The 13,540-nt window shown below is 34.2% G+C and overlaps 1 protein-coding gene across 1 annotated transcript; it reads left to right on the forward strand.

Moving 5' to 3' along the window:
- The first annotated feature begins 2,262 nt into the window (after positions 1-2,262).
- Positions 2,263-9,494, forward strand: LOC100180859 (prolyl 4-hydroxylase subunit alpha-1-like). The gene is made up of 12 exons (XM_009862645.3): positions 2,263-2,581; positions 2,804-2,955; positions 3,021-3,164; positions 5,041-5,219; positions 6,025-6,119; positions 6,552-6,654; positions 6,715-6,891; positions 6,976-7,143; positions 7,304-7,357; positions 7,896-7,964; positions 8,435-8,600; positions 9,409-9,494. Exons 1-12 carry the CDS (start codon positions 2,397-2,399, stop codon positions 9,492-9,494), a joined length of 1,578 nt encoding a protein of 525 aa, XP_009860947.3. The 5' UTR covers positions 2,263-2,396.
- The last annotated feature ends 4,046 nt before the right edge of the window (positions 9,495-13,540 follow it).

Consider the following 13,540-nt stretch of genomic DNA (forward strand, 5'->3'; position numbering starts at 1 on the left):
AAGGACATGTTGGTATTATAGGTTATTCAAGCCGTGGCCACAACAGTGGAACAAACTATGCGCTCTGATATCTCATCGTATACTATATTATATTAACTTTTGACGCCAGTTATAATTATAAACTTGTATCAAATCTTACATTTGCGTGTTTCTCGTACTTTGCTTCGTTAGTCACCTACAAAAGCTCAACTTATATTTTAAACCGGCATTTAAATTCTCGCATACAAACCGAACTTGAGAGAATCTGTACAGCCGATACAATGCGATGAAATTGCTCCGAGACTTGTTAAGAGCTTGTTGCGCGCACTTCAACGCGTTCGTAGTTACCAACACGAGTTTCTAATTGTACGATTATATATAGGTCCGAGGAAGAAAAATCTGAGCGAGTAACTGTTGCAAAACCGACCGCTAAGCGTATTCAGCGAGGTATTCTCTTGTTTAAAATCTATACTAATTTCTTCTACAGGAAGGAAACGATCTAAGTTCAGTATTTTGACTTGGTGCTGTTAATAACAATTACATATGCTAAGTTCACATGCATTACTTTGGTTTGTATAAATGCACTGCAGTTCGAACAAAACCAACATGCACTTTTTCCTAAACAATTATAAACCAAAATTTGTTATCTTTATCTAAGGCTCTTAAGCAAACATTTTTAAAGTTTGTATATATGTACTAAGATTTACCTTAACAAGATTTTTGCGGTTAATTATTGTTTGACAAAGTCAACCCAATTACCGACACTTAATCCTTTTCCACGAATACTTAGGTTAAAAGACACACTATCCCCAAGATACCCGAGCAGTCACGAATAAAAACAACGAAGAAATCTTATCGCAAGAAAGATGATAGACTTTCAAACAAAATTAATGCATTGCAATAAAGGGTTTAAACTATTAGGTACATTATTTTGAGCGCATGTAAAACTTTAGCATATACTGATGTGATAGTACGCTAACGAGACCGCTTTGCCATTCAGCAGTATATATGATAGTTAAAATAAGGCGGAATTCAGTAAGATTTTTCTTTTGTATAACTAACTTATTTATCAGATATATCTAGTATAATTTATTAAAAACTCTTTTAAAAACTAAGAATCAAGCGTAACTGGTTTCAGAAGTTACATACAAAAAGTCTGTTTTAAAAACTTGCTACAGAATATATTCGTATTAGTTTGTTACTTTTATTATTTATTAATTGGAATATATAGATCATGGTATAACTTTAAAAAGGGAATAATGAAAGAGCAATAAGACTATGAAAAAACGATCTATAAGTGTACATATATAACTTCAAAATTTACGCTAACAGTGGTTACGTAGTCTCGATCGGTACTTAGTATCATACAATTAGTGCTACCATTGTGGGCGTATGTCTCCTTGGGCAAGACACTTAACGGCAATTGCTCCAACCCAGTGGTCACTAATAGGTTGTCCAGGTTATATAAGCTATACATAAAAAAATGAAAAAAGCACCCCTCAAATAATCACCCACAAAGTAACATACATGCTGGTAACTCGTAAGCTGGCGCGAGGTGTGTGAGGACCCATGTTATAACGACTGCCGTTTTCCAGCTACGCGAGGATAAAGTTACTTACATTCATTCAGTATACTATAGTAGGGTGGAGAAAAATGGGACACCTCTTCATTGTATTTTCTCCTATCATTTGGTAGCTAAAACAAACATTTAAAGAATTATAAAACTGTATCCTCACGACTTCCACTGACCGTTAATAATTGTTTAAAACACCACCATGATGTTTGAAGATTATGTGCTAAAAGTGTCCCATCTGCCCCCACTCTACTATTTATATAATAAAACTGTACTCGCTGACTTCTCTCTTTGACTAATGAGAAAGTGGTGGAGGTTAAGAGTCAAGGGCACACTAGAAAGAAAGTTTAAACATTCACGAGCAGTCAGTTTATAAAACTTTATTTTTAGTCCATAAGCCATAAGCCATAGTATATTTTATAGGTCTTTATACTAAAAAGATTATGCACCACCTGGCACTTAGCTTCTTTTAATTAAAGAGTCAATAAATATACAGATATTAACTTGTAACAGCAAACTTTATTGGTGCGAATCCTTTTCGCTGGAATAGATGCATTAAAATGTGTAACAGAGTAGACTCATATTAAAGTGGCATTTCTACGAAACTGTATGGTTTTTCAGAGAGAACATGCGTTTCCGCGTCAAGCATTCGATAGAACCACGCACACAATTGCTTAGTTCACGACTGGTAGAAAACGTAGGACATTTAAGGCATTGGCGCGAGACGTGGAAACATTAGTACTGCTCGGCAATTAATATTTATAGATTGACGCTATGAACGCTGGAAATAGTTGATGTCAAACTGTCATTGTACTTTTAGGAAAGAAGAAACTGTGCTAGAAGAATGAAACTAGATTCAATAATATGCGGTGTTTGTTGTTTTACGTTGTTGATAAATTTAACATCCTGTTTCGATTGGGCTTCTTCAGTAGCTCAGTTGAAAGCAGTCGCAAAAACCGAACAGGTTTTGGTGTCTCGTCTTCAAAATTTTATCAATAATAAAACAGAGGAATTAGGCAGAATTCAAAAGTAAGCGTTCGTTTGTAGCGTTATATGTACGTTTGTAATGTTTTCGGTGTATGTTTCGTACTGTCGACTTAACCAATTAAATATAGACAGTTATACTGCTATTTTCACTCTCTATATACCATACAGCAAATATAGTTTTGAGTTAGTAAAACTGTATTAAGAGAGATAGCACCTTATTGCGGTATAGTAGCAAATTGATTTACTCTGCTTTGTTTATTACAGCTACGTCGATGCTTTGCGGAAAGTTTCGGATAAGATCTCATCGAGTAAAGAAGAATATATATCACATCCAATCAACCAATATCATCTCATTCAAAGATTTGCGAAAGAATGGACGAAGGTTGGAGATTTGCTGCAGATGTTTAACGAAACAGGTAAAACTAACTTGTCTTTATGTTTCCGTGTATACGTAACACGGTCTAACTTGATGTGTGTTTAGGTTTTGAACTTACCCAAAACATATCTCGAATGCGGAAACTATATCCAACCGACAATGATTTAAACCCAGCAGCAGCTGGCATCGAAAGACTGCAGCGCGTATACGAGCTTTCTATAGACGAACTTATTGAAGGAAATGTAAAAGGTATGTAAAACCTAATCATTTCTTTATTAAATGGCTACAATTCATAAAAACATATTAAACACACAAGGAGGTATTTAGCGATTCGCACAACAGGTTAAGTTTTACAAATTCGATAACACAGGAAAAGACGGGACAGTTTAAAATCTTTGTTAATTTTGGTTAAAAAGTGAATTTATTTTTAGGACTACAAGTAAATAACAAGTAAAAATGCACGCTTTGAAAATCAAGTTTAAACATTCTGTTACTTGCCTTACTGTTATAGTTCTTAACATGTTATATACATTACATTATCGAGCACGGTAGTGGTCATATATAGATCCTTATTCGTTCCCGGTTGTTTTTTTGTTGTTTTCATCGTGCGACTTTTTCCGCACCTATCTTAATTCTTAATTCTAGCAAATATTCTTTAATCTCTTGATTAAAATCAAATAATTATAGATATTTAAAATTTTTAGACCAAATTTTTCAGATTTGAAACCACATGATTAGTGTGTGGCCGCACGTCATGTGTGTGTGTGCTTCGAACCGTACATGATTGCCATTTTCCTATGACTTTAATTTGGGATAAAACAAAAAAAGTAACGCTTTAAAGTTATGAACATAAAGTTTACATGGCAAAAAACTAACACAGTCGGCCAGTTCCGTTAGGCTAACTACAAGTTCCAGAATACTGTTAATATAAAAATATTTTAATTTAGTATGTCATCTTCTCCCAGGTTGTATAGTTTTGTAGATTTTCATTGCCGAACTTTAAAAGGGTTGGTTTTACTTCAATAATTTATACCTGATGGGTTATTCAAATATAATATAATATATTAATATAATGAATGAATGAATGAAAAATAATATATTAATATAATATAATGATAACAAGCGGAAAATATATTTAAACTTCAGTTATTTGCACTTAATAATAATAATTTATAACAAGTGGCTTATTGTGCCCAAAACAGTGTAGCAAAACCCAATTTGTATATTTATCAATAGTTATTATCAATTTTCTGTTATTACAAGTTCATATACATTTTGTAGGATACAATATTTATCCATTGATGTTCGAACATTACCCATTGTCGTTCAAACAATACCAATTGTTTAGACCTAATTTTCAAAGCGTACAGTATTATTTCGTGATTTTTTACGTGTATTCCTAATAATAAATACAATTATTAATCAAAACTAACAATTATTATAAACTGTCCCGTCTTACCTTGTTTGTTTTCGAATTTGTAAAAATATACCTGCGAACCGCTAAATAACTCTTCGTGTTTTAATATATTTTTTAGAATTGTTGTTAAATAATAAAGGAATAAAATTATTATTTATTCGTATCCCCCCAAAAACTATCATATGTTTTGAATTTTTAAATATATGGCAACATGTGCGTAAGTGTCCCATCTTTTCCCATCCTATTAAAGTAGGGTGAGGAAGGACGGAAAATATTTCATCCTTTTTGTTCAACTGCGGTGCTGGATTAGTGATGCAAACTACAAAACTTTGACAGTTTTAATATGATTCAGCGAATATTTATATTAAACATCTTATTATTAATTCTTTTTCAGTCATTAAAAAATGTATTCGTTCAACACCGAATTTGAATACTTAAATATATACACCTCGTGCCTGTTTACGAGTTTTACCACGTGTCATGGCGTTTATTCGATTTTTTCGTTGTTTTTTTCGGTATGCCTGACAAAAACACTCGAAACTCAATAAATGTTAAGTATCTTGTCTAGTGACGCAGAGGTCTACAATTGTATAGGGGCATTGAGCATCTATATCGTCTGGTACGATGCAACTGCGCCAGATGACTGAGTCACGGTCCATTCACGTTTAAGCGTTAAACTAAACCCATGTATACTCAATTTTGTTTCAGGTGAAAAGTCTGGTTATAAACTTTCTCCTGGTGACTGCTTTCTGATCGGAAAAATATCCTGCAAATCATTTAAGTGCGATGCGTGTAAAATATGGATGCAACGAGCATTAAAACTTAAAGCAGACGAAACCTTCACAAATGACGAAGCACTGGCATATGAAGCGGTATGCCGAGCAAAGGTAAATGTTACACTCCAGGTTCGTAAAACACCAGCGGTCAGATAAAATCGTACTGTAATGTAAAAGCAGCATAAAACACAAGGAGCGTCCGACTCTTAACACAACACACCAGTGCGTACTCGCTTTACACTTAAACCCAATGCCCGTCTCCACGTCACTGCGTTGGAGACTAGAAGGGTAATTAGCGTGAGAGGGAATTCGAAGGAGCAGGAGCAGGAGAAGCGCATTCGGCTCAAGGCACATGTAGGGCGAGAATACGAGCATTGTAACATAAATATGTGATTTAATGCAATAATCATTTGTTTATAAATTATAGTAGGCCGGGGTCAGATTACACATGTTTTCTTTTCGTGTCCCATTTGGTAGAAAACAAAGAAATGTCATAAATATCTATTCAACAAGAATACCGTTTTTAATTGTCCAGCGCCGTGACAAAATGGTTAGCGCGCCTCTAACCCAGAAGTATTGGGTTCAAGACTCGTTGCTACTACCATTGTGGGCGTATGTGTCCTTGGGCAAGACCTTTAACGGCAATTGCTTCAACCAAGTGGTCACTGATGGGTTGAACAAATTATCAGCCATATATAAAAAATTCCAAAAAATAATCTCCCAAAGTAACATACATGGTAACTCGTAAGCTGGCACGAGGTGTATCAGCACCCATGTTATAACGACTGTCGTTTTCCGGTGATATGCTAACGGTCTCTCACCTTACCCCAAAGTACTATATTTATGTTATACATATTAAAACAACGATATGATAAAATGTTTATCGATTATAACAGTTTTAATTATAATATTACAGCGAGGTAACTTAACGCATGCTTTTGCAATAACTGAAGACTTGTTGACACGTGATCCATTCAATGATATATTGTTGGGAAATATGTTGTACTACAGGTTTGTGTTAGGAAAACTGAACATATTGTATCCATGTTTTATAACCATCAAAGTTGAGTGATTTTTTTTCTAATGGGAAATTCCATGCTTTGGGTCACGGCCATTTTTTACCCCTGCGGTCGAATTTGCGATTTTAGAACTCATTTTTTTCAGACGCTTTTTTATATTTTAACATTTTAATGATAGCTTTAGGTCACATTTGAGTATAACTTTCAATACACAAATTTTGATTGTTTGTTGGTGTGTCTCTTTAAGCAATATTGATAATTTGTTCCTTTGCGGGGTGTAAATAAAGAAGTTTCAACTGATTTCTAGGCTTGGTTACAATAGGTCTTTTTTTATAAGTTTGACACGATTTCGGTAACGTAGCCTATTTACCACATTAAAACACGCACTATATAAGCATTAAATCCGTATATTTGTGCCTTGCAGAATGTTTCTTCGTTATCCACATCTGTTCATTTTTCACAAAGATGAAAATGCTGAAGATGAGATTAAACAATATAATCAAATTTGTCAAGGAAAATTTAAATTGGTATGACTAACCTTCTGTGTAAATTGATCGAATAATTACTACAAAATAATTTATATGTAGCCACACAAGGTTTCGAAGAACCTTCGATGTTACTTGTACACAAACAAGAATGACCCGAGACTGCGAATTAAACCCGTTAAAGTTGAAGAACTTTGTAACTCTCCTCATATAGTGCAGTTCTATGACGTCATAAATAATGATGACATTGAGACAATAAAGAAAATGTCGAAAAAACACGTAAGATATAATCACCAACTTAAAATATTAAATCAGGTGACATATTATCCTAATGTTTATATTTTCTTTTTTTCGCTAATTTAGCTCAGTCGGGCTTTGGTAACGGGTCCTAATAACACCGGAATAGTTGAAGATATCCGGACTAGCAAGGTAGCGTGGTTTAAAAAAAATGACTTCACAGCGGTGAAAAAACTTTATACAAGAATAAGTGAAATGACCGGCTTATCTGAAGAGACGTTTGAGGACTTACAGGTTGGAGTTTCGTTTTTGTTTCACAACAAAGATGTAAAAAAACAAGTTATAAAAATAATCACTGTTGTCAAAATGTATAATTAGTATTGATATTTAATATCTAAAATAAATTCTGTAACATACGCATAAGAACTTTGTTTAAAGTATTTGTATTTTTCAGGTGGCAAATTATGGCCTCGCTGGTGAATACCAGCCTCACTTTGACTATACCGAGGTATATATTATGATACGTTTGTTTCTATGGTACGGTGGGGAAAAATTAAGTAAATATCATTCCTAATTTTAAAAATCCAAATGCACATTTTTGGGAGGTGATACCTTGATAGTTTTTGGGGTGGGGTGGTGATAGCATGATTTAACTGACAACACTTAAAAGAAATATATATTTAAACACATGAGATGCTATTTAACGATTTATACATGTTTGGTATACAACGTTGTACGGCGGTGCAAAGTGGGGTAAGATGTTTATTCCACAATCCTTGCTTGTTTTGATTATTAAAGAAATTTAGTATCGTAATTGCACATAAGCCTTTAACGGCGCCGTAGCACAGTTGGTTAGCGCGCCTGCCTGTAACCCAAAGGTAACGGGTTCTAAGCTCGTCGTTGCTACCATTTTGGGAGTGCAAGCCCGATAAAAAGTTAGCCATCTTGCTCCGCTCTCCTTTTTACCGCAACCTATTATACAGTATTAAACAAGAGCATGTAACAATATAAACAATGCATTCCGTAACATTATACTTTTAAAACAGGACCCATCAATTTATAAACGCGAGGATGGCGCGGAAGTGGGCAATAGGATTGCTACAATGTTGCTTTATGTAAGTGTACTTTTATTGTCTAGTATAATGAAAAAAATCCGGCGTCGTGGTGGTATAGTGGTTCGTAACCGGCTATTTCCAACCGGCTAATTGCCCCCAATGACTATTTCCCCCCGGCTATCCCCCCCCGTGACTATTCTCCTCTAGCCGGCCGGGGAAATCGCCTGGGGGGATATAGCCTAGAACCATAGTGGTTAGCGCGTCTTCCTGTAACCAATAGGTAATAGATTCAAGGCTCGTCGCTGCCACCATTGTAGGCGTATGTGTCTGCTTAAGCAAGACTTAAAGGCAACTGCTCCAACCCAGTGGTCACTAATGGGTTATCCAAATTATCAGCCATATATAAAAATAAAAAATCACCGAAAGAGCTGACATGGATGTATCAACACCTTTATTATAACGACTTTTTTTGTAAATCTATTGGAGATTTTGTTCTATTTTTTCTCATGTTATAATATTATTATTGCCAGTTAAATGACGTCAAAGAAGGAGGTCGTACGGCTTTTATAGAACCCAAAATTGTCGCAAAACCGATCAAGGGTAGCGCAGTGTTCTGGTACAACTTGTATCCTTCTGGTTTAGGTGATCCGCGAACTCGACATGCGTCCTGTCCAGTCGTTATAGGAAATAAATGGGGTAAAAATAATGCATACTTCACGTTTTAAAAGTTTATTACATTTTCCAAATTTTTTATATATATTTGTATAGGGACTTTGGTTTTAGTATATTAAAGGGGCATACCAGCGAAAAATCAAAATTTGTGTATTGATAGATATGCTCAAATGCGTTTTAAAAGATAAAACAGCTTTTGAAAATAATGAGTTTCAAAACCGCGAATTCGCCAGCTGGTTAAAAAAATCGGCCGTGGCGCAATGCATAGGATTTTCCATAAGAAAAAAATTCCTCAACTTTGATCGTTTCTAGTTTTTAAAATAAAAAATTGTAAAACATAGACTTTATTATGTTTTAATTTTCGATTGAACACAGCTACCATAGTACTCTAAAACAGTGTTTAGAGTACTATGCAGCTACATAATATGCTGACTAAACACTTTTTTCTTATTACTTAATTTTTAGCAGTAGTTTAGAAACTAGAAACGATCAAAGTTGAATGAACTTTTTTTTTAATGGGAAATCCCATACATTGTCAAAACAGCCGAATTTTTTTTACTCCAGCGGGTTTTTTTCACGCAATTTCTTGAAAAGCCGTGTCGTTTTGGCGAATTTTTATGGTACCTTTAGGTTACATTTAAGCATATCTATCCATACACAAATTTTGATTTTTCGTTGGTATGCCCTTTTAATATATATGGACTATGGTAAACTGAAAATATGTTATCAAATGAAATAAAATAAGTTATCAAATGAGAAAATTTACTTTCCGACAGTTTGGATCAAGAAATAGGTGTACTCATAACGATAGTAAACGCTCTTATATTCACAGCTTCCAATGTTTGGGTTCACGAAGTACAACAAGAATTTAAACGGAAATGTGGATTAAGACAAGATGCAGATAACAGAATATTTTAAATTTCGATAAACAAAGTTTCGCTAAAATTTGCTGATGCAAGAAAGTTTACAAGAAACTGTTTTATGTGAAAAAGTGCTCTGCTGTTTATCACAACGTAATAAAGAAGCTTATGGAGTTTGTGTTACAGGTTTTATTATATTAAATAGTTGGATGGAGTAAAATGAAACGCTTGAAGCGATATAACAATAAAAGTCTCTTAAAAAAGGCATACCAAGGAAAAATCTATGAAAGAGGCATACCACAAGTCCACACAGAATAGAAAAACAAATTCGTCATTGCCACCTAGCGAAAATTATGATTTCGTCGGAAGAAATGGTGGATGCGGATGGTACCGATACGGATAGTGGATACTATGTAAGCTGAGCATAGAGAACTAATACATCACATTTAAATGTACGTATTTACTGTTCATTATTCTTTATTGAGCACGTTAGTGGTCATATAGATCCTTTTTCGTCGAACAGTTGTTCTTGTTAATGTTGTTGTTTTTTGGACGACTTTTTTCCGCACTTACCTCAATTTTCAATTCTAGCATTTATTCTTTATTCTCTTGATTGAAATCAAATCATAATATATATTTATAATTTTAGACTGAATTTTCAAATTTAAAACCGCACGATGAGCGATTAATTAACGATTACTTTCCTCATGCACTTTACACAGCGGAAACACTGTCTGGCAGTTTGGCAGGAAACGACGGCACGCGTGTTGTATCCACACAACGATTCACAACTGAATCAAACTATTAGCATTTAAGTGGGGACGCATTAAATGCACTACTCTTATACCGTATTATCATTAATCGTAATTGAAACATTATTTTAAATTCAACATTATATGATTAATATTAACTTCTAACTTTACCTAATTACTGCGTGATTACAAAATTCATGAAAACAAACGTTTTAAGGCGACGACAACGTTAACTAGTGTAAGTTTACAATAAACACATGGTACAGGAGTTGTGCAAAGCGTATTTACACATATTCTTCACCAATCACTCAATCCTCATACTTCATAAGTTTCATTAGTTATAATACATGTATAAATACATTCTGCCTACTGCTCCACAGTCACCAATGGCGACTAGAACCCGTTTTGTTGGTTACTTCAGATTTGTTTTTGATCGAGCCTAGTCGACCGTTGTAGTAAAAGGATTAATTAATATAGCAGGATGGGGGTAGATGGGACAACTTTTGATTTTGATTTCTTTTTTCATTTGGTAGTAAACAAAGAACATTTAATGAATTATAAAACCGTATCTTCACGACTTCCATAGACCGTTGTTAATTGTTTAAAACACGATCAGACTATTTGGATATTATCTGTTAAATGTGTCCCATCTTCCCCGACTCTACTATCTTATGCTAATCAGTTTAGAACGTGCTCATTCATTAGATCGGTAATCTCTTGTAATGTGTATAATTTTCCTCTCTTATCTATGACAATGGTAAACGGGAACGACCCGCGAAAGAGAGAGAGTGTGTGTCACTGTGTTCAAACATGACAATCGCCTATTATAAATACATTATGTATTGTTATTTATAGCAGGTGATTGTCATGTTTGAAGTGCAATTTCTTTCACAAATCGTTTTTTAATTTGAAAACTACCTGTCATCTGTTTTATCCGCAGCAGACTGAGCAGAGTCCGTATATAAACCACAGAAATAAAAAAGAGTAGAACGCGCAACTTCCCAAAACCGTGATATATTCTTTTTTCTATTCACGTGACCGCCAACTCCGTCCCCATTTCGCTTGGTCTCCATTGTAAAAGATAGGCGCATAGTAGTTTTAAGAGGTTTTTGCTGTTTATTTCAAAAACTACACTAACTATTCCAGTTTATTAGGCCAGTTCACTTATTTGGTAGGTTAACGCTTACAGTTTACCACTTTTTAGAAAATTTAATTATTTAATAATTTTAATTAAAAACCTTCAAGCAAACGGTTTGTTAGAAATATTTGTATATTAGAAAATAGTTGTTTTACCCTATAACTTTAAATCAAGTCAAAAAATGAAGAAAAACTAGATAAAACGACCTCGATTCCATTGACTACAATAGTAAACGGGACGACCCGCAAAAGAGAGAGAGTGTATCGTGCTCTCTCCTTTGCCGACATAGGAGATGCGCGTTCTATTCTTTTTTAGTTCTGTGATATAAACATGAGTTATTTCATGTCGCCTATAGAAATCACATAGCACACAGCAAATGGGGCCAGAGTCGTATAAACACCGAGTAGTCCAACTGCCGTCTATGTGTGTCCAAAATAGAGCAAAAGTGGTGACTTTGACAAAGGGTTTAAACGAACTTGTTAAGTTTTGTTTGTGTTTTCCTATTGTGGGAAGGTGTAAAACAGCTTCTATTTACCTTACCAAACATTTTTTAGAAAAAATGTATAAATTTAGCCGCATTAAATGACTAGAATGTCGCAAATCAACCGCTTCTAATTCTAATTTTTGACTTTTTTTGACACAGAAAACAAATAACACATGTTTTTTACATTTTTCAACCTTTAAATTTGTTTTTAGGCCCAAGTTTTTCTGTAATTTACCGAAAAACATACATTTTCCCTATACCTACTGTGTTATTTTGGACCCAAATTACCGTTCAATTTGTGTTTTACGTAACAATGGGTTGGACTACTCGGTATTTCTATGGCTCTGAATGGGGCTAAATTGATCATAGACATAATATAAATATGTACATATGAAGCTAAATTTATACCATTTTATGTTTTTAATATAAATACGGGATGCAGATTGAAGAAAATCAAATTTTCAAGTAGTTGTTTAAATTTATTAAAGCTTAAAAGTGACTTGAAGTTTTTTAGTTGTATAAATAAACTGCGACTAAGCAGAAAAATATGTTTAAAAATTCCCGTTGCTAGGGTAAACAATCGGCGAAATTAGCCCTATTTGGTTGCCCTGTAAGATTTCTATGGTGATGAAATAACTCATGTTTATATACCACAGAAATAAAAAAGAGTAGAACGCGCAACTTTCCAAAACCGTGATATATTCTTTTTTCTATTCACGTGACCGCCAACTCCGTCCCCATTTCCCTTCGTCTCCATTGTAAAAGATAGGCGCATAATGTTTTTGGAAGGTTTTAGCTGTTTATTTTAAAAACTACACCAACTATTCAAGTTTGTTAGGCTAGTTTAGTTATTTGGTACGTTAACGCTTACAGTTTACCACTTGTTTAGGAAATTTAATTATTTATAAAAAATTAATTAAAAATTTCAAACAAACGGTTTTTTAGAAATATATATATATTAGAAAATAGTTTTTTTACACAATAACTTTAAATTAAGTCAAAAAACGAAGAAAAAGTACACAAAACGTCATCGACTCCATTGACTACAATAGTAAACGGGAACGACCCGCGAAAGAGAGACAGTGTATCGTGCTCTCTCCTTTGCCGACATTGGAGATGCGCCTTCTATTCTTTTTTATTTCTGTGTTATATACGGACTCTGATCCGCAGTATCCGCAGAATCCGCCTTTTACCTAGGACCATTTTTGAGGCATTACTTAGCGCTATGACATATTTAAAGCTGGATCGTGGGAAGACGATATGATTTTATGACGAATATTAATATTCATAATTAATATTTTTTTGAATTTCAATTTTTTTATTCTTAAATCGGTACTGCTAGGGTCTAGTTAGTACATTGTCCAAATTTAGGTTGGTCGCACTAGTAGAAGCTATCAAGGTGCTAGTGAGGAATCCTCCCCCCTTGCCTATAGAAAAAACGAGAGACTAAAAAAGGAAAAAAGAAAATCATTAGACCGTAACGGTATTTCCCCATAAAAATCATATATTAGTAAATATATCATATATTATTAAATATCCCGGGTTATGGTACACCTGGAGCAGCAATCCGGGTTATGGTACACCTGGAGCAGCAAACGATTTTTGTATTTTATCGCGGGTCAACTTTGACGGCCCACCCAATTAAAAGTACTTTGATTATTTAATATATTTTTTGATACGTAATTGAAGTGTCGCTTCTTCTTTCCAACGACACCAAGATTGCTGCTCCA

Source organism: Ciona intestinalis, unplaced genomic scaffold (genome assembly GCF_000224145.3).
Source record: "Ciona intestinalis unplaced genomic scaffold, KH HT001076.1, whole genome shotgun sequence".
In the NCBI taxonomy this organism is placed as follows: Eukaryota; Metazoa; Chordata; class Ascidiacea; order Phlebobranchia; family Cionidae; genus Ciona; species Ciona intestinalis.